This window comes from Callorhinus ursinus, unplaced genomic scaffold (genome assembly GCF_003265705.2).
Source record: "Callorhinus ursinus isolate GAN/ISIS: 27379988/994484 unplaced genomic scaffold, GSC_fseal_2.0 scaffold23, whole genome shotgun sequence".
NCBI lineage: Eukaryota > Metazoa > Chordata > Mammalia > Carnivora > Otariidae > Callorhinus > Callorhinus ursinus.
In genome coordinates, this window is record NW_027397085.1 from 11,283,148 (window position 1) to 11,304,978 (window position 21,831).

At 33.6% G+C, this 21,831-nt stretch overlaps 1 protein-coding gene across 5 annotated transcripts in view; it reads right to left on the reverse strand.

The window, feature by feature from the left end:
- Positions 1-54: 54 nt before the first annotated feature.
- TRAPPC13 (trafficking protein particle complex subunit 13) overlaps positions 55-21,831 on the reverse strand; it is a 38,212-nt gene continuing 16,435 nt past the window's right edge. For 2 of the 5 annotated variants that reach the window (XM_025892858.2, XM_073905411.1), the window contains exons 5-13: positions 16,675-16,802; positions 13,877-13,949; positions 12,505-12,549; positions 9,386-9,403; positions 7,305-7,438; positions 5,591-5,789; positions 4,358-4,458; positions 2,401-2,551; positions 55-2,275 (exon numbers count right to left, since the gene is read on the reverse strand). In XM_025892858.2, the coding sequence (XP_025748643.1) occupies positions 2,168-2,275; positions 2,401-2,551; positions 4,358-4,458; positions 5,591-5,789; positions 7,305-7,438; positions 9,386-9,403; positions 12,505-12,549; positions 13,877-13,949; positions 16,675-16,802 (957 nt within the window). In that variant the 3' untranslated portion in view covers positions 55-2,167. The remainder of the gene's footprint in view (positions 2,276-2,400; positions 2,552-4,357; positions 4,459-5,590; positions 5,790-7,304; positions 7,439-9,385; positions 9,404-12,504; positions 12,550-13,876; positions 13,950-16,674; positions 16,803-21,831) is intronic. The other 3 variants (XM_025892756.2, XM_025892759.2, XM_025892860.2) reach the window with 3 other exon arrangements.

Genomic DNA, 21,831 nt, shown 5'->3' on the forward strand with positions numbered 1-21,831 from the left:
GAGAAATAATATCAATTCTACACTATGTCTTTCAGAAAACAGAAGAAGAGGAAACACTTTCCAACTCATTTTATTTAGTTATTTACTCTGATAACAAAGTCAGACGAAGGCATTATAAGAAAAAACACTTTAAAACAATGTCTTGATTTGCTAATATCTATAGTTGGGGTAAGCCATTCTTTTTACATGAAGAGCTGGTATATTCCTTCCATTTCAACTTTCTAGTTTGTTTCTTGGTTGATATACCACCTATAACAAATTCAATCTACGTATGCCTTCATCACTTTGGAATCACTGCAAATTATTTCAAGGAAGTTTTGTGCAGTTGGATTGTGCTAGCTACTCTTAAAATTTAAGGGATGCCCCAACTACTATGCTGGCTTGTCCTGAACAAGAGGACATGAAAGTAAATCTTTATATACATTCTACTTAGGAATGATTGGCTTCTGTTAACCACACTTCATTGTAATAGCTGTGGCTGTCATGATGCTATGGAAAACTTAAAAAGTCCCTTTTATGCAAATGACATTTTCATTTAATGTGCCAAACTGTTTATCTAATTTTTATAATATGGCTTAAACAGATCCTAAGATGACATTATCTAACCTTTACTTAAAGAATGGGCAATATGTATCATAAAAAGAGACTCTAATTAAATCAAATTATATAGCAGATTCCAAGTGACCATTATGTTACTTTTAAAATCTGGACCAATGAAACAGAAGGTTCAGGCATGAGAAGATGCTTAAAAAAACAATCGAAATACACAGTGCAGTGGATATAAAGTCTTATCATTCAATCATCCTTACTCATTCTGGAAGAAACACAGACTTCAGCTTTATACTGCTTGCACTTTATTTTGCACAGATATTTCATTAGTGCAACTTAAGGGGCAAATCTCGTTTTGAATATAGCTTTACTCTGGACCAAATAATTTGTCATGGCAATAAATAATTATGCATTTAAGAAAAACCAATTTTTATATTTGACTTAATGCACTCTAACATTTAAGCAATTATATTTACATCCTTGAATTTCAACTTACCAAAATAAGCTTTTATTTAACAGCATAAGCTTTTGGTTTCCTTACAAAATATTGAAACTTATATATTATATATTCATGTTGCAAACTTGTTTACAATCTTAACTTTCTTACTCTTTTGTTCCTGGAATAAGTAAATCACTGTGATTACATACAGAGACAGTCTTATAGTATTAATACATGACGTAGAGTTCAAAATCAAATAGCAGAGGTGGAAATCCTTTAAACATGCCTTATGAAAGTAAGGGGCTTATTTTTCAATGTGGAAAAAAAAAACAAACCAGGACTTTTTGGCTTAGAATTAGAAAATTATCAGGATTCTTAGTTAAAAGTTAACAGTAATCAACAATCCAAGAAATTAAACCAATTCTGATCTGCTGTTAGTAACTGAAATTTAGACCATGTGGGTTAATATGTAACTACAAACATAGGTACATACAAACAGAATAACTGAAAACTGAGGAGAACTCATACTGTGTTAGCAATATAAGGTTACATGAGCCCTACTCCCTTTGTCTTAAGCTTTTTCTGCTGACTGAGGAGTTAGGAAAAAAACTGGGGTTAATTGGAAACTTAAATAAAGTATAAGAGTCGAAAGTTTTAAACAACTGTATCTTTTAGACCAAGGTCAGCAAATGATGGCCTACAGGCCAAATCTGGCCAGTTGCCTGTTTCTGTAAATACTGCCTGCTCTTTTTGCCTCCTGGCTGCTGACCCACTATGACAGCAGAGTTGAGTATTTTCAACAGAAACCACATTTCCTGCAAAGACAAATATTTAGTATCTGGCCCTTTACATAAAATGTTTGCTAACCCCCCATTCCAGATACTTGCTAGGGACAAACAGCCTCAAATACAGAGCTTTTGGAGAACAAAGTCCAATGGTTATCTAAAAATGGAATAGGCTGAGTGTAGAAAATGTACAAATGTCCATTCAGAATGTAACTCACGAGATAAAATCTGTAGATGGTTCTTTTCAACACAAGTATTTAATATTTTAACTTTGGCAGAAAAGAAATTTAAATAACAGGTACTTATTTTTGTTGTAGACTTGATTTCACAAAGGTGACAAAAATACAAAAAGTTCTGTGAAATTCAATGAAAAGCATAACATTGGAAATCTTCTTCAGCTCTCCACTTTAATGGCCGAAGATACCACACAGACCTGTGCGATGTCATCATATTCATATGTTCTCTTTAAGAACGTGTCTGTTAGTCTTAAGCCGGAGACACTCTATTGAGAGAAAGACAGAGGCATGAATTTTCATTCATTGGTAATTACCAGAGAAAATGTAGAAAGAGTCAATGCCCATGGGTTAATAGTCCCCAGATACCGAAATGACTGAAAAGAGCGCGCACCTGCAGTCCCTGTACTGAGGACAGCAGAGTGAGGGCAAGGCAGAGGGAGGAACTAGGATGCAGCTTCCCAAGCTGTCTTCCTGAAATGCCGCACCAGTGGATAGAATTGGTATTGCACATTTCCAAAACCAGATCCATAGTCCTTTCACTGCTGGAGGAATCAGAAAGACAGGAATAAATCTTGTTCCTTTCACACAACGGTACTTGGTATTTCTTCCACTAGTGGCAGTGAATTTGTTTTCAGGGTATCCAGGAGAATAAAAAGCAGAATCAGAAACAGAAAGCTGTAATGTCATTTTTATTTCACTTAAGGTAGAATCAGGGAAATAAAAAGAGATGGCATCTTCTAGGGTTTAAAGTGGTGCTGAGATTGATCTGCCTGACTGGATATAAGCCTTCTGGTTCTATTATTGAATCCTGGCTCCCTGGTGCTGATCTGTTAACAGCTCTGCCATTTCTCTGGGAGACTTCCAGACATCTGTGTCTAATCTCGTTGTTATGTTTCCTATTTCTGTTAGGTACTCTACAGGAAAGAAAAAGATAAACTGAGTCTTTCTGCTATTTAACCTATGTTCCTTTACCATGCAGATAACACAGAAAATGACAAGATTTCTAGGTAAATGTTATTCAGGTTTGTTCACTGGTCACATGATAGGACTGCTTCTGCTTTTAAGTGATATCACCAGTGTAGCTTAAACATGTTAAAAAAAAAACCACAATGACAATATACACTTTTTTTTTTAAATAACCAAGGCTCAAAGTAAATTATCTGCTCTACCACCATTTCTGGCAACTTTCAATTGTTTTTAGCTCTTTTTCCTCCTAGTTGGCTCCTTATTTTGGCCATTAATTGATTTGCTATTCCTCAAAAAATTTAAGCAAACAAGAAATCCAAAAGCACACCTATACACACAGGGTCTTCACCCTGTGCACGTTGCTGTTTAGTGAACTTCCATGATGTGGCAGGCAATGCTTTTCCAATGGTAGGTAAGACATGATCCCTTTTGCTGAATAATGCATAATCTAGTGAGGGAGAGACTATATAGCAATCTATGAATGTCACTAAAAAACTATATAAAAATTTGCTAGGACAGAGAAAGGAATGATAGCTGCATGGGAGGGTCGCTAGCTTCAGAGGGAGGAAGGTATTTTTGTAATTCTGAAGGATAAATATTTCCTGTATCATAAAGTTGGAGTGGAAATGGAATTTTAAAAGATTATATATTCAGATTACATGGGATGGGATTCATCACTGCAATAATTTCAAAATGCCCCAACAAGTAATAATAGGAGTTTTACTACAAGTGATAGGGCTGGGATTTGATCCTCAGCTTTTCTGGCTTCAAAGCCCCATGCTCTTTGCGTCCAACAGCTGGATTATACTCTGTTATCAAGGCCCTATTTTCCAATCTATGATTGATTGAGCCCTCGTATTAAGTTCATAACCAATTTTTACTTTCTTAATGCTAAAGATACAGTTCAGGTATAAGTATAATTCAGAAAAATCTAATTACATTAAATCTATAATTATTCCATAAAAATGTAACTTGTTCATGCTTTAGTAATCTGAAGTGTGAGGAAGTGTAAACAATGGAAACAGCATGGACTCTGAAGCCAAATAGACCTGGTTTCAAATTCTGGCCCCATCTTTTCTAGCTCTCTCAGCCTGAGTAAGTCACGTCACCTCTAAGTTGGATTTTCTCTTGCATAAAATGTGAATAGCTAGTACCTACCTCCCAGGGTACGATGCATGAATGAAATAAATAAAGAAAATACCCAATAAAGTAGGACCTCAAAAAATGTAATGTATACAGCTACCAGATGAAGGACTTCACAGTATTCAACACCAACATAAGAGGAGGTTTACGTCAAGAGGAGACTTAAGACAGCATCCTCAAAAGACATTCTCTGTGACGTAGGCGAGGAGGAAAGGACACCCATCCACAACCACCATTACCTGCAGTTTGTTATTTTACAGGTAATATGAAAAGGTTCTTCTAGGTTTACGGTATCTGGGATTGCCTCCAAAGACAATCTAACATCTCCATAACCTGGAGCCTAAGAGAAAAAGCAACAGAGTTAACATACATCTATTATAAAACCTTTCCACTTTAATAAAGGTACCCCACTAGCACATTCACTCCTCAACAGCTGGTGCGTCTCCAAGCTGATGTTTGGAGAAAATACTTCCCAGTCATTCTATTGTTCTCCGTTCTAACTTCTTTTGCTGCTATTGCCTGTGGAACAACACTGTGGACCCTGGCTGTGTTTGCGATGATTATTCCATGTTCAGCAAGGATCAATAGGTAAAATAGTAAAGAAATTTCAATAGGTCTGATCTTAAAGGGATGCTTTTGAAAGATCCTATAGCTTATATATACATAACTCTAAAAAGATAAGGTTACTGCCTAAACACATAGAGTAAGATTGCTTTGAAAAGATCCAGGAAAATAAACAAACATGTTCATACACAAGAGACCATAGAAACATCAAAGCTTGGAATATCCATGGCAAGATGATAGCTAACGGCTATATTTTAAAATAGGCTCAGTGATAATCTTTTTTCCCCCCACTTATTACCTGAAATAGTTAAAGAAGAGTAATTTTTAAAGAATGTATCACAATATTTAATATTCAATATAAAGGGAAGATTCTGTAGCATACTCTCACTAGCACAAGAGAAAGGACTGTAGCCATCCCTACTTTAAGAGCAGAAATTAGGTAAAACTATTCAAGTAATGCTTATAAGATAACTTTAATAGGACTCACTTTCTGAATTTCAGACAACTCAGATTCCCAAAGTCTTTAAAAAAGTATGAACTGAGTTGGTGAATGTAGTTAAGTCCAATAGTATCAGGACCTTGCAAAAAAACCCTTAACGTAGTGGAAGTCAGATGAACAGTGAGCATGAGATACCACAGAAGGGAAAAATTGGTGAGCAGTAATTTAATTTGGTAGAGTAACAATCCATGTATTATGGATAAATTAACATTTGAACATTTTTCATTCATCTCAATACCAAGTTTCTACCTAGAGATCAGTAAAATTATTAGTCTTGTTTCTCTTATTTATGGATAATATTAATGCCTTTTATAGTGCTGATTTTTGGTGATGCACCTAGGAAAATTTAAGCTGTTCTAACTATCTGCCCCCCAAACACCAAAACCCCCTCCGTTTTTTCTAGACTCACCATTCGCTGAAGTTGGCTGGTCTGTAATCTTCCCCTTTCACCTAGATTTGTTTTCCACACTATATCCAATTTTCCAATTACTGTTACTCCTTTAATGATGCCTGCTTTTTCTGCAAACTCCTTCTTGGGTTTTAGGCAGTACAAATACTGGCGTGTATCCATGGGCTGCAAATATGCTCTTGACCCAAACGTAGTTACACTGAGAGGGGTGGAGAGAGAGATGGAGAAAATTCTCTAGCGTCTTTTAAAAGAAAAACCATGGCTGTGATTGTTCCTTTGGACAGGAACTGAATGATTTACCATCCAAATATCTTCAATAGAACAGATCAGTGGTTTCAATACAAATGAAAAAGGACTTGAACTGAGAGGATTTATTTTTCTTTAAATTTTTCAGGTGACAGGGAAAATCTTTAAGTTCCTTATAATAGAATGCAATATATTACCTAAAACACTGGATATGTATCAATTACCTGAAAAATGCAACAGAAATCAAAACCTAAAGTATTCTGTCCCGTTTCTCTATAATTCAAAGAAAATAGTTTGGAAAAAGAAACATACCATTGTAAACGAAGTGATCATTTTTTAAATGAACTAAAAGATCAGGGGAAGACTGGAAAGTTACTGTTGTCCTCAGGGGGGATTTGGAAGGCTACAAACTTTACTGAATTTAACCATCATAATAAGATAAAAAGTAAATGTTTCATTTTGATGAATGAAATCAGGTACTTTCTCCAGCTATTACCTTCTTATCCATATTAAAGTCAACTTTATATTTATTTATTCTTCCTCTTTTAAATCACCTACAGAAAGACATATGTATTTCATTTTTGTAGAATACTAGATCTATTCCTATGCCCACTCCTTTTAATGTTGACAGAATATTCTTAAAACTCACCCTTCACCTTTATCCTTTCTAACCTCTCCATCATTCCTTCCCATGCCTCAATTTTATCATTTGCAGGAAAGGATGAACAGTTTCAGATTTACCTCACTGAATTATAAAAATTAAAAGACTGAGTGCTTCCAACAGCAAAACTTAAAATGCAAATGGCTAGGATCTTTGTATCTTTATGTGGAGGGAGGAATGAATGGGTGAAGCACAGTTGATTTTTAGGGCACTGGGACTATTTTGTGTAATACAGTAATGGTGATTACATGTCATTGCACTTGTCAAAACCCACAAAATGTAGGACATAAAGAGTGAACCCCGAATGGACACTATGGACTGTAATGAGTAAAAGTTATCAATATTGGTTCATCAACTGTAACAAATGTGCCACATTAGACCAAGATGTAAATAATAAGGGAACTATGAGTAGAGGGAGGGGCATGTGGTAACTCTGTTTTCTGATCAATTTTTCTGTGAACGTAAAACTTCCTAAGAGGGCGCTCGGTTGGCTCAGTCGGTTAAGCATTTGCCTTTGGCTCACGTCATGATCCCAGTGTCCTGGGATCCAGTGGCATGGCGGGGGGTGGGGGTGGGTTGGGGGGGTGTCCCTGCTCAGTGGGGAGTCTGCTTTTCCCTCTACCCATCACCCCCTGCTCGTGATCATGTCTCTCACTCTTTCTCTCAAATAAATAAAATCTTAAAAAAAAAACTTCCCTAAGAAAAATAAGGTCTATTAATTAAAATACAAATTACAAACCATCCAAGAATAAAAGTGTTAGAAAAGTTCATATACTTAAAAAGAAACACTTTGTAATTCATATTTACCATTCTCCAGCTTGGCTGACTGAGTTTAATTCTGCTACATTGTACATTATTGATGGTTCCAATGAAACTTTCTCCATAAACATGGGTGAGGTTGTAATATTCTGAATCTGGGCTTCGAGAAATACTTCATCAGTCTGAGGATATGAAAAAAATATCCACCAAAGTGTAATGGTATTTAAAATATTTACCTCAACAAAAATATCTGATCTATACGAAGAAAAAATATTAACCACAACTGTGATTAGTTCATGCCTGCAAATCAAAGTTATCATAATTAATGCAAGAAAAGAAATCTTCATCCTAACGTAATTAACAGGGGCAAAGTCAAGTGTTAGTTAACTGATAACTTGTCAAACAATGGATGGGGGATAACTAATATTTTTTGTATCAACATCCAAAAATAGTTATTTTACTGGAATTTCATTCACAGATACCCTAATTCTTCTAGTAAGTCATTAAAATGTTAAAATGCCATTTAGTAAGATGAATATACCTATGTACCTATCCTTTCAGTGACATGTTAATATAACATATATTATATATTCTATCATAATACAGTTTTCAATGGTCATATTATTTCAGTTTAGGAAGTATAGGGACCACCAGTACAGTGAATAATCAGTCTATTCTATAATCTTAAAGGATTTAATTTTTTAATTAAAGCAATTTGTTAGTGGTCATTAGTGATTTCTTGGTTCATTTAAAATGTACACTTAGGGCTAAAAAATGTATGTGAATTATACTTGACAGTCATAGAGCTTCTAAATCAAACATAAGGTATTCTGTAGCCTTAGATTTGAAAACTAATGCTATTCAGCAATATTTTAATGAGTGGGTAATTTAAATATGTACTTTTATATAAAATTTTTATTTCCTAAAATTTAGGGATTAAATTTAGATTATTTATATTAAACATCCTTTTTATGTGATTTGGCTTTTTTTTGTGTATAACTGAAGGGTAACAGAACTTGGTTCATTTTCGAAATAAACCTATATAGAAAGTGACACACTAAGGATATTCAATAATTATTTTGTTCAAAAGTTTCAGAGTAATATATATACGGAAATAAAAAAATAAAATATGACCCAAGAAATCTGGCACTAATAAACATTTTAAATATTAAATCCAGGAAAATGGAAATCATTTGCAAAAATGTAATGATGAAGTTATAGTGTAATGTATTATCATCTAAACTAAAACAGATTCTTTAGTTCTTGGCACATGTACTCAAATGAAAACTGAAATACAATGATTTATCAGTCTAAAAGAATGTGCCACTTAAAGGCATTATCCTGTTACTTTTTCTCAAAAAAAAAAAAGGTAAATATATCCCATCAATCCATTGCTTTTAAAAATATAACCACAAGCCCACATTTCAAATTTAAAAATGCAATTTTCTGCTTAAATTTAGGAAGAGCTTAGGTAAAATGAAAGAAAAACAAAGCAGCATAATGGAAAATTAAGTTAGTTTGAACAGTTAGTACAAAGTAATTTGACACTTGAAAGATTAAGAATTCTGTGCTACAGCAGTTGATGTTGTTATGTAAGTCATATATGATAAGCAAATGCTGCGTATATTAAATAGAAATTTGAATATATGACTTTAGTCAACTTGGGGACATTTGAGGTTCTTCTGTTTACTAATGTCAAGGGGCCAACTTTACCTGACCCAGACATAAAACTAAAACCACTGTGCATTTGAAGATAAATTTCAACTAGAGTTTACCTCAAAGAATTAAAGTACAGTAAAGAATCTTATAGGAAAATGTTGAAAATTCCAAGGCTATTTTTAACAAGGTTAACATGCCTCTTTTAAAAAACACCCAAAGGAAAAACACTAAAAATGAGAGCATAATTGTTTCAATATAATTTAATCTTCAATTTAATTTTTCCCCAGAGAGGAAGATAATCAATATAATATAAAAAGTACAAATTAGATACATCTTTTAAAGTCACAATAGGTGGTATTCACAACTAACTTTGTTTTTCCACTATGTTTTGTAAACAGAGATTAATTAGGCAGAGTCAAAAAGTGGTAAGTAAGAAAAGCATATAAATTTATAATAAAAAATCAAATTACCACAGAACTGAGGTCACTCTAATGGAAAAATAAAAAAGAAAAATTAGAAAAATCAGAATTAAATGTTAAAGAAAAAGAATAACTAACTTTAAAATAAAATGCATTTCTGCATTTTTTTTAATTTTCTAAACAAGACAGCATTAGTAAAACAAAGAAGTAAACAAAGTAACAAAGGAATATGACATCATTTTTCTAAACAGGTGAAACTGCTATGGTTAAATGAACAGAGAAGAACATTCTAGGTGAATATTTAAACAGGAGCAAATATTCAAGGATACATTTGGGTGAAAAAGGTATATTGCATGCCTTTCTAGTTCTAGAAATTCTTTACCTACACTGTAATTCTTCATGGATTACTTAGGATGGTTACACACTCTCCTCCACAATCAGAGTAGTTATACACTGTACTGTACAGCTTCTCCTAAATTTATCTACTAATGGAAGCATTTTTTTAAGGAGCATCTTCAGTGATTAGAGTTCCATTCATTACTCTTCAGGAAATGCTGGGCTAGACGACATCAGACAACTGAGAGTTTATTCTTTTCTTGTTAATATATTTTATAGTTTGTCTTTTTTTCATATTTACTTCTAAGGCTACTTATTTATCAAGGCTCATCTCAAATGTTGCCTCTTTTGTCCAACCCATTGCTAAAAATACTTTTTCACCTCTGATGTTCCCAGAGTCTAAGTATACTTTATGATCTACGAGGTGGTGCTTGCATTGCAATTTTCTCATGTTTGTCTCCTCCACTAGATCTAAGTACCCTGAGGATTGGGAAGATGTCCAGTTTATATTTATTTCTTTCTAGTACCTGGCATGGAGCCCTATTCCCAGCAGGTGACCCAATGTTTGAATCCTAGTTGCTAATGTCACCAATCTTCTTTCCTATTTTAGAAGATTACAACAAAGTTTCTCATAAAACTTGTTTTCCTTTCAGTGATTCACATATTACTAGAATTATTAGAAACAGTGTAAAAAAACATGTTTGAGGCAAATGTGGGGCTAATAAAAGTCAATGTGTAAGAACTATGGCACAGAGTAATAAACATCACCTACTGGTATCAGTGTGGTTTGTGAACTCCTATAATTTATCTGAATTTTCTAGTTGGGGTCAACAGAATCTGCTTGGTCCTACAGGCTGAATAGTATTTGTTTGCCTAATAAGTAATACTGAATATCCTAGAGACCCTAAAAATACTATTTGTTCGCTCCTGGTTTTTAAAGAAATCTCTATTTTCAAAGGTTCAGAATTTCACAAATTACTTATAATGTTAACTGAAAAAAGCAGCAAACTGTTACTATGACTAAAAAACCAATATTAAACATAAGTGACTAAAATCTGAAAGAGAACATGGATTAATGAAAAGCCCATTATTCTTTAGGTGTGGTAGAATTGTGGGGATTTTTTCCCCCTTCCTTTTGGGGAGTATATCACATTTATAATATTATTCATGGAATAATTAGTAATTTAAAAAACTGCAAAAATCACTCTGAATATTAGTGTTATAAAACTATTTGACAAGTATCTTAATGTACCATGACACATTTGCAGCAAAGAAAACCTAAAAGAGTTTAATATGTGCCTTCCTAAGAGTCAATTATAAGAAAAAGACCTCCTATAGCCCTATTGGCTTCTAATTTGCAAACATATGTATTCTAGCAGAATAGTTATCTATCTTCCTTCATACTGTGGATGAACTCTTTCCCAGCAAAATAATAAATTAAGACCACTTAAAATTCAATAAGCGGAATAGCTATACTATAATTAATCAAAAGTATTCCAGTAAAACAAAAAAGGCAGAACACACATGTAGTATGGCACCTCCCTTACCCCCTGAAATGTTAACTCTAAACATCTAGTAATCCCCTTGATGAGACTGTATCCTCCCATGAAATATGTATATTCTTCACTTATGTACTCAATATTCCATGTGCATTTGTAATTCTGTTTGTAATGCCTTCACTGCTTTGACACTTTTATGTTTCCAACATCTATTATTTCCAGACTCCACTCCAGTTCCCCTTCTCATCTTCTCTGAAGAGTACTGTAAAATCTCAGCCCCAGACTTCCTATAGTACTTCAAATTCACTATATATACTATATTAGGTAGTTTAATTACTTTATGCACTTTTTTCTTTTTTCCTGCTTTACTGCAGGTCAGATTCCTTATCTTAGACACCTCTTAGTATGCCCAGTTGTAGTACAAACTACATTGAATAAAAACTCAGATGCTGATGGTAAAAATACATACCAAATTTGACATGGTACTACAAATTTCTGATCATTTGGTTTAGAGTAATAAAGACAGAATTTTTACTTCAAAATACTGTATTTTAATATTTTTTAATTTATCACTGTGGTATGAAAGATACGATTTTTGCAGGAGTAAGGGGCCCATTAGGAAATCTGCTTTTTGTGGAACTCTAGAAGCCAAGATAAAGTAGAATTTTTATTTTATTTTTTTTAAGTAGAATTTTAAAAAAGAAATCTGAACAATAAAACCTTCTATGGCAAAGTCTATTTTACCTCTTTTGTTCGAATAGAAGATAAACTTCTATTCTAAAAGTTACCATATTTCTATTTTTGCCAAACTTGTTTCTCCCAAAAAGTATTTCTAACCATTCACTGAATTTAAGAACCAAACTGCAGCTGACACACTGATTTCCCAGGACAAAGAATTTAATTTCCTGAGCTCTATTTATCAATATTTTCCAAGAATATTAAATAATTTTTGCAGGATTAGATTGACTACTTCAATTTTTTATGGTATCAGAATCACACTGTAAATATTTAACAAATTGCTAATGTTTTAGACAGCAATAATAATCATTAAATGGAAGCTTAGGGCAATCATTTAATGAAAGGGGGTGAAAGCATCATGAAATTAACAAGAATAAAATTCATGATATACTGATCCTATGTAATTTAAAAACAGCAGATTAAAAGATCTACAATGAAATTATTCTCTTCTGATTGAATTTTAGGCTCATTTTTCACAAATAATTCAGTCCTCTCAGCAATTTACTTCAACATGAAATGAAATGTAACACATCAGAATTTTAGTCAAATAAGATCTTACTGTTTAATCTGAATTCCTATTAAGTGCTGAACACTTACCTCTGCATTGTAAAATTTGGTTTTCACATCCAATGGTTTGAGAACCTAGTTGAATAAAGCATATCAATCAGAGGAGATTATTATTTGACCATTTATTTTTGTTTATTTATTTTAAATCACAGGGCTTAAATCTGTCAAAGGCATTTTCCAATTTTAATTGTAAAAAGCTTCTTTAATAGCTATGCAACATTTTTGCAAAAACAACAAGAAAACCAAACAATCCCAAATACATTTCTAAAAGACAACCATCATTTCTTAATTGGGTGACAGTCACATGAGTTACATGTGTGTTTACTTCATAATATTTCGCTAAACTGAATACATGTATTTTATGTATTTTTCTCTATGTATTCCACAAAAATGTTTATTAAAATAAGCGGACAAATCTTTTATTTTCTTTTAAAAGGCATGCAAAATCTTAGCGATACAGCAAAGCAATAGCAAAATTTTTTCCTTTTTTTTTTTAGAAAGTTTTGTTTTTTCAAGTAATTTCTATGCCTACCATGGGGTTTGAACTCAAGACCCCAAGATCAAGAGTCACATGCTCCACCTCATGAGCCAGCCAGGTGCCCCAAAATAAATCTGGGTACATTTTATGTATGTATGTATGTATGTATGTATGTATGTATATATGTATGTATGTATTTATTCCTACCGATAGTACTTTTTCTTCCACTTAAAAACAGGTATGAAAAATATATATAGCATAATATCTAGATCTAATTTAGTTATATATGGTCATCTCATCCCTTCTCGCATATACTTGCCTATGTTAAACCAGTGGTTTTTAACTATTTTTAATCATGGAGTGAAAACTGTGTATAATACAGAACTCTACCTACAACTTTGGTGACTCATGGAATACCGGAAGGAAGCTTGGTCCACTCAGTCCAAGTCAATTATCTCTCATTTAAATATTTCTTTAGAAATTTGATATGATTTACACTTAATTTATCTGGACTTTACACTCATTTTATCCCTCTTGTTTATTCTTGTGAGTTTTGTCAAGGCATAAAAAAGAGGACAATTTTTTATGGATAAAAATCCGTAAATGAGGGGTGCCTGGCTGGCTCAGTCAGAAGAGTGTGCAACTCTTGATCTTGGGGGTGGGAGTTCGAGCCCCTTGCTGGGTACAGAGATTACAAAAAAAAAAAAAAATAAACAAAAAAAACTTCAGGTGAAATATTACACTGACAATGATAATTTCTCTGCTTTTACTTTAGTCTGACTTTAGATTTCTAGTAATATGACAAATCCAAACATATGAAGCTACTTGCTTTATTTGGAGCCTGTTTCCACTGCAGTTAATAGGAATAACTTCATAGGGGGAAAAAAGGCATCTAAAAACCATTTACATTGTCACATTTAATACCTGAAATTTGAAGAATTTTCTAAAATACATTTTTTCTCCACCCTGAGTTGTATAGCTCACTGCACACACCAAGCTGAAATGGAAAGGTATCTTTGAATCATCTTTGATTTTGTTTAATAATAAATCTAATACACCTCAATTCTACTCACAAATTTGGAAAATATTAATACCAATGGTGTAAAAGTGAAGCCAAATGAGCCTAGAGTAGGAAAAAAAGAGTTTTAGCAGATAAAAATATAATTCCATGAACAAGAAAGCTCTGATTAGCAAAATTAAATATACCATGGTGAAATATATTCCAAAACAAATCCCAGAATAATCAAATAGTTGAATGTACAAATTAAGTGTTCATATAAGTTAGAAGAAAAAAATACAAATTCAAAAAAATCCTAGGATGAGGAAAGACTTTAATATAAATGGGCAATGGAAAGGAAAAGTGTCTTATAAATTTATAAACTGAATAAATCAAAACCACATTAAAACAAAAAGCAGACAAAATGGGATAAAATACTTCTAACAAAATGAAATCTCATAAGCAAAACATTAGAATCTTGCTCAAAATAGGAGAAAAGGATACATAGATAGATCACAGTACCATAAATGGCTAACAAAAATGTGAAAATGTTCAGCCTCACAAGTCAAAGAAATAAAATGACGTGATACAATTTTTCTACCTCTTAAGATTGGAAAAAATTCTTTACAGGTGTTACCACGATTGGTGAGGGTTTAGAGAAACTGACTCTACACTGCTAGTGGTTATAAGAGATTTAGAAAACAAGCCTTAAGTAAGAATCTTAAAAATGCTTATATGCCCCTATGGTAAACCCACTACAAGCAATCTACCACAGGAAATATTAAGGTGCTCATCACTGTGTTATTTATAATAGCAGGAGACTAGAAATAATCTAAAGTCCAACACTGGTGTAAACAAATTAAAGTATATGGTCCAAGAATATAATATAAAACTATCTTAAAAATAATGTTTTCAAAGAACACTGATTCAAGTGGGAAAATGTTCACAGTGCACTGGGAAAGATAAAACCATCTTGATCTGATCAAAATTTTGAAAAATATTATTTAAATTATTTATACAAATCTGTTATATAAACACACATAAAAATTAGAAAATCGTATATTAATATTTTAATAGTGGTTACACTCTGTGGTGACATTACAGGAACTCCAATTTCTCCTTTATAAGTTAAGTGTACATAAACAAGGTACTAGGGATACAGAGTTGATCAAAAACACAGTAACTGCTTTCAAGTGCTCACAGTAGGAAGCAGTATAGCAGGGTATGGGTTTTTTGAAGCCAGATTTAGATTTGAGTTCCGTGTCATTATTTGCTATTTAATTCTACAAAAGACTCATTTTCTCTAAAAGGTTTTTAAACATTTAATAATCTTCAATAAACTTACCAAGTTTTTAATAAAATTTAATCATTATAATAAATACAATAAAAATTTAATAAATTTCAATAAACTCTATTTCAACAAATGCTGACCACTCTTCTCTGGTAGATCATGGAGATACAGCCGACTTCATGGAACTCATACTCTAATGGAAATGACAGGCCCTAAGTAATTAATTTTAAGTAGAAGACTGAAAAAAATGACAAGTTGTGGATGTTACAGAATACGTTAAAAGGGATATTTAATTTAGTCTTGGAGGTCAGGAAAGCCTCTTCAAGAAGTCATGGTGAATCGGAGATATGAAGAAGTGGAAGTAAGCTAGAAAAAGAACAGAGGCATTCCTTAGGAATGGAAGAATTTATCTCAAGTCACAGAGGAGTGCAAAAGAAAGAGACTTCCAATATGACAGTATAAAGGAGCGAGGAGTGAGAAAAGGTAAGAACTAAAGCGGCTGGTAAGGATTAGGTTCTAGAGAACTTTGTAAAGCCAACACAAAGAATTTTCTAAGGGTAGTGGTAGTCACTGAAGAGTTAAGTGACTTATCCAAGACCATGTAATTACTAAATGATGGAGGTGAAATTTGAACTCTAAATTTTGACTCCAAAGCTTATACCAACCACAGAATATATACCAAGAAGTGCCTACAAAAGAGACGTCACCACAATGAACTGATTAACAGCTAATGTTATATACTTCTTTAAGTCATGGAAGAGAGGCAAAAATGGTGACAAGGGTGGAGATGAAGAAGGGGGGGATAATGACATATAGTTAGTAAGAACTTTCAGGACTTTGTAAATTGATTGTATGTGGGGATGGTAAGGCAGATGAAGTCTAAAATTACTTTAGATGGCTGAAATTTTCATATTTGCCTCTCAGACAAAGAAAAATAGAGAATTCACACTGAAATACATACATAGGCCAGGAATACAGAATTTGAGATTTTTTTCTCATAGCTTGTCTTACTTTGGTTCTGTATTTCTGAATTCTCAGGGTAAAGTGTATATACACAGTTAAATACAGAACTGAAAAGTTGTAATTTAAAAATAAACACTATAATGTCAGTTCCTAGCATTTCAAAAAATAATAAATGTACTTTCAGAATGGTACTTGGGTTTTAAACATTTGTACGGCTTTTTATTTTTTGGATAAGATTGTCTGTAGATGCAAACATGAAAACAGAAATAAAGGAAAATAAATTAACATATTTTCCCCTATAAAACAAACATTTTGTTTAAAGTTTGTTTGTGGTAAGCACGTAAGCTTACAACATTAAATTCCTTCCTAAGTAGATTCTTAGGCTTAATGCTAAATGTACGTAAAGCGAAAATTTCAAATAAAGGCATACATAAGTAAAAGCCTTTGAGAACTAGTAAAATTAATCCTTACATGTGTGTTCCAATTTCCTTTACTTCATGGTGTATGACATCATCAATACAACAATCAGGTTTAAGTTCAGCCACTGCAGCATTGGAGGCTGAAAGATTTAAACGCTGAGAACTTGTCTGAAGATCAGCCTTGAAAAAAAGAGATTAAAAAAAATCCAAATGAGACTGGTTACCTACAGGTAAATTCAGAGAAAGTAAAGATCATGCTACGTCATAAGGATTAGGGGAAGTTTTTATATAAAAGCTTGGATTCTGGGGCGCCTGGGTGGCTCAGTCATTAAGCGTCTGCCTTCGTCTCAGGTCATGATCCCAGGGTCCTGGGATCCAGCCCTGCATTGGGCTCCCTGCTCGGCAGGAAGCCTGCTTCTCCCTCTCCCCCTGCTTGTGTTCCCTCTCTCGCTGTGTCTTTCTCTGTCAAATAAATAAATAAAATCTTAAAAAAGATAAAAATAAAAATAAAAAAATAAAAGCTTGGATTCTATTAAGTCTTTGTTTTTAAAAACCTAACAGGTTTTCTGCAGTTAATTCTAATCTAACATTCTTAAAGCTAGGCACTGGGAAGCGGGATATTTATTTGTGCTATCCCTTTGGTCGTTATATTCAGTTATAAAATAGCAGGAACTCAGATTTATTGGGCACTCTCTATGTGCAAGGCCTTGTTCTAAGCTCATTATTCATTTAATATCATCGGGCTCCCTGCTCGGCAGGGAGTCTGCTTCTCCCTCTGACCCTCCCCCCCTCTCATGCTCTCTCTCTTTCTCTCTCTCAAATAAATAAATAAAATCTTAAAAAAAAATATCTACAATCCTAAGTAGGCAGTCATACGATTCCCATTTTACACAGAATAAAACCAAGGCACAGAGAAGTAACAACTTCCCTAAGGTTATACAACTAGTAAGTAATGGAACCAAGATTAAAAATTCCTTAAACATTTTAGAAATCAGAGAAGAGGGGGTTAAAAAAAAGAAGCACTGAAACCCATGGGCTTTCTGTCCAGTATGTTTTCCTCTATGTCATTTTTTTAAGTGTCATAACTACAGTATTAATATATATACGGCTGAACACTTGAATCTTTTTTTCTTTTTTGCTATTATAAATAATGCTGCACCAAACATTTACTTTCTTATTACCTACTATAGGCCAGGGCTTTGCCAGGAGCTGGAGATACATCAGTGAACAAAACAGACCAAAATCCCTACCTGTGTTGAATTTAAATGTTTGGGGAAAATAGTAGTGGAGAAATAGAAGGCTGGCTTGGGATAGGGGAATATTTTTTTTTTTTTCTCAAGAGGGGCCTGACCTCACAACCCTGAGATCCAGACCTGAGCTGAAATCAAGAGTCAGAAAGGGAGATGAACCATGAGAGACTAGGGACCCTGGACCCCAGAAGACAAACCGAGGGTTTCAGAGAGAGGGGGGCACCTGGGTGGCTCAGTTGGTTAAGCATCTGCCTTCGGCTCAGGTCATGATCCCAGGGTCCTGGGATCAAGTCCCGCATCGGACTCCCTGCTTGGCGGGAAGCCTGCTTCTCCCTCTCCCACGCCCCCTGCTTGTGTTCCCTCTCTGGTTGTCTCTGTCAAATAAATAAATAAAATCTTAAAAAAAACCAAAAAACAAAAACAACACTAAGCTGACAGCAAAAGAATAAAAAAAGTACAGATTCACAATCTCTCTTCTTGATTTCAAAATTCCAGGAGTTATAAAAAAAAGTTTTGAGGGCAGAAGTCTGGGTAGCTGAAGTAATAGTAGCAGTATAATTACGATCTCCCAAGTCATCCACAAAACAAAAACAAAAACAAAAACAAAAACAAAAAACCAGACAAAAACAAATAAAACTATACTAAACCTTGTGTTAGTGTAAGTAGAAAGCAGCAAATGTCCAAATTTCAAATTACCCAAGGAGACAATATCAAATTTTTGCAAGCTATTTCTCATGCTCTTGCCATAAGCCTTTGCAAAGAATAAGAGAAGTTCAGGAAAAGTTGAGCTGAAGAGAAAGAGAAGGTCTAACACTGATCTAAACCACTTCCACAAAGACAAAGTCTATTCTAAGCGTGAAAATACTGAGAAAGGGCATTACTGGAAGATGAGAGCATGGTCTATAGGAAAGGGACGTAACAGTTGTTTGACAGGAAAGAAAACACATCAGGGTTTTGAAAAAGAGTTAAAAGGAGAGACACCTTTTGGAAACTGTGGAGGGAAGAGGAAAAATTTAGGACACTACAATTCACATGAAAAGAGAAAATCTGGGGCTCCTGGGTGGCTCAGTTGGTTAAGCGTCTGCCTTTGGCTCAGGGCATGATCCCAGCGTCCTGGGATCGAGCCCCACGTCGGGCTCCTTGCTCAGAGGGGAGCCTGCTTCTCCCTCTGCCTGCTGCTCCCTCTGCTTTATTTATCTCTGACAAATAAAATCTTAAAAAAAAAAAAAAGGAAATTTGAGGAACACACAACCCCTTCCTCCTTCATCAGCCTTCCCAAAAGCCATCCAGTAAAGAAACCACACTTTGTTCACAATGCTTTAAGAGGGTGTTTTTGAATTAGGAATATCAAAGCACCCAAACTACATTTCACAGAATGCAAAGCTACCAATAGTCTTCATCTATACAAAAAATACTATAAAAGTAGATGAGAACTGAGACAATTCACTGATAAAAACTGCCACCCAAAACCAATAGTGAACTAACTACTGTATACTAAGAGAAAACTACAGTAAAATAGTCAAACTGAATTAAATACTCTCAAGAGAACATATGAAATATAAAAAAACACCTAGAATGAGAAATTTTAAAACTAAAGCTAAATTTGTTGGTGTTGTTGTTTTAGCATGGAGCTAAAATTTTTTTAGAGAAGAATGTAAATAGTTGATTAAATTCAGGAAAGAAAAAAAGAAAAGGACACAAATCATATTAGAAACGTGAAATGACAAACGAAATAACTGAATACAACTACTATTAAAATCCATGAAAACTTTCTAGAAATAAAAGATCTAAATCTACATACTGAAAGGGTCCACTTGCTATCAGAGAAATGACATCAAACGACCAATTCTAAAACATACAGGAAAAAAAAAATCCCTAGGGCCTCCAGGAAAAGTTACCAAATAACTTACAAGGCAAGAGAATATGACTGGCATCAGTCCTCTCAAAAACAGCATATATAGCTAAGTAACAAAGGTGTAGCATTTTCAGAAAACATAAGGAAGGAAAATGTAAACGAAGGATTTTATATCCAGCCAAACTGTCCTTCAAGTATAAAAACACTTTTGGACATTTCAAGGCTCTGAGGATATTACCCCCCACAAGCATGTCTGGAGCAATCTACTTGAGAAATCTCCATCCAATCAACATGCAAATAAAAATGGGAAGATACGAGAAGGGGGCAAAGGAAAGTGGTCTAAGCAATAGGTAGAGTTAAAGGACGCTATTAAAGACTAAAAGCCCTACAGTAAGCAGCCAAGTAAGAAACAGCAAAGGGGGTAAATATCATAAAAGGCATAAATACAAAGGCAAAATGTAAAACAAAATACAAACTTCCCTAAACACAAAAATTATTTGAAAAATAAGGAATGAAAACACACTGTGTGGAGAAAAAAGGCATAGCAGATATAACATAATACACTTACTATTTAAATAGAAAACAATGTGACATATTTGAAACTGACCATATAAACTTATAGATATATGTGAATGGACTTAATTCATCTAATAAAAATATTCAATATGGCTCACAAAGCAAGACCCAACTATGTGTAATATAAAAGAAACATAAATAAAAACAAAATGAGAAAGGCTAAAAATAAAAAGATGGACAAAGGCACACCAGGCAAATGGAAACAGTAACAAAACCGGGTAGTGATATAGACACCCCAACCAAGATTCGAGTCAAAAAGCATTAAACTGGCAAAGGAGGAAACTTTTACTGCTATAAGCCACAATTCAAAATGAAGAATAACAAGCATAAATATCTATGAACCAAAGAGCATAGCCTTTCATAAAGCACAAAGTTTAAGATAGAAATAGAAGCACCCTAATAATATGAGATTAACATGTCACTTTCAGTACAAGACAGATCAAGTTGACCAAAAAAAAAAGGGGGGGGGGAAGTAAAGATACGGGAGTCCTACCAACACCATTAGTAAGGTAAATCTTATGGATCTACATATCTAGCTTTACAATGGATAATAGAAAATACATCTTCTTCTTAAGTACACATGAATATTCATTAAAAATTAATATTAGGTCACAAAGAAAACACTATCAAGTTCTGTAAGCAGGAATAAAACAAGAACAAAATTTATCACAATGCAATTAAACAAACTATAGATCATTAACCGAAAAAAAACCCTCCTTTCTATCTGAAAAACCTATTAAACAACTCTTGGGTAGAAGAGGAAATAAAAATAAAATTATAGAATTCTTCAAAAAGTAATCAGAATGAAAACGCTACATATTAGAATCTGTAGGATATGTTTAAAGTAGTCAATCAGAAGAAAATTCTTTTATCAACAGAAATAAAAGAATAAAAATTTAAAAATTAAATCCCCAGCTGAGAAAGCTAGAAAAGAACAAAGTAAAAAATCAGAAGCATAAGAAAGGAATTTGTTAAAAGCAAAAATCAAAGAGGTAGAGAATAAAAACACATTAAATGTAAGTAATGAAAATAGCTTTTCTGAAAAAAAATATACAAAACAAAAGCTAGTTTAACGAAGAGAGAAAAAAAAGGAAGCAAAATTATGCAAAATAAGAAATGACCAGGGGAAAAATAACACCAATAGAGAAGAAATTTTTCAGAGACTGCTTTTAGACCTGTACGCAAATACTACCTAAAGTGGATCATTTCCAGGAATAAAAGTTTAACAAACTGTTATATGCCATTAGACACAAAAAGCTTAAACTGATCTCCACAGGAAAAAAGTGCAAATGTTAAGAAACTTCCCCCATTAGACATACAAGCTCACATGATTTCACAGAATTCTTTAAACCCTACAAAAAGCAGATAGTCTAAATGCTCCAAATACATTGTTTCAAGACACTGAAAATGAAGGAAAATTACCTAAATCTTTTACTTATTTATTTTTAAAAGATTTTATTTATTTAACAGCGAGAGAGATCACAGAGGGAGAAGCCGACTTGCCGCTGTGCAGGGAGCCCGATGCAGG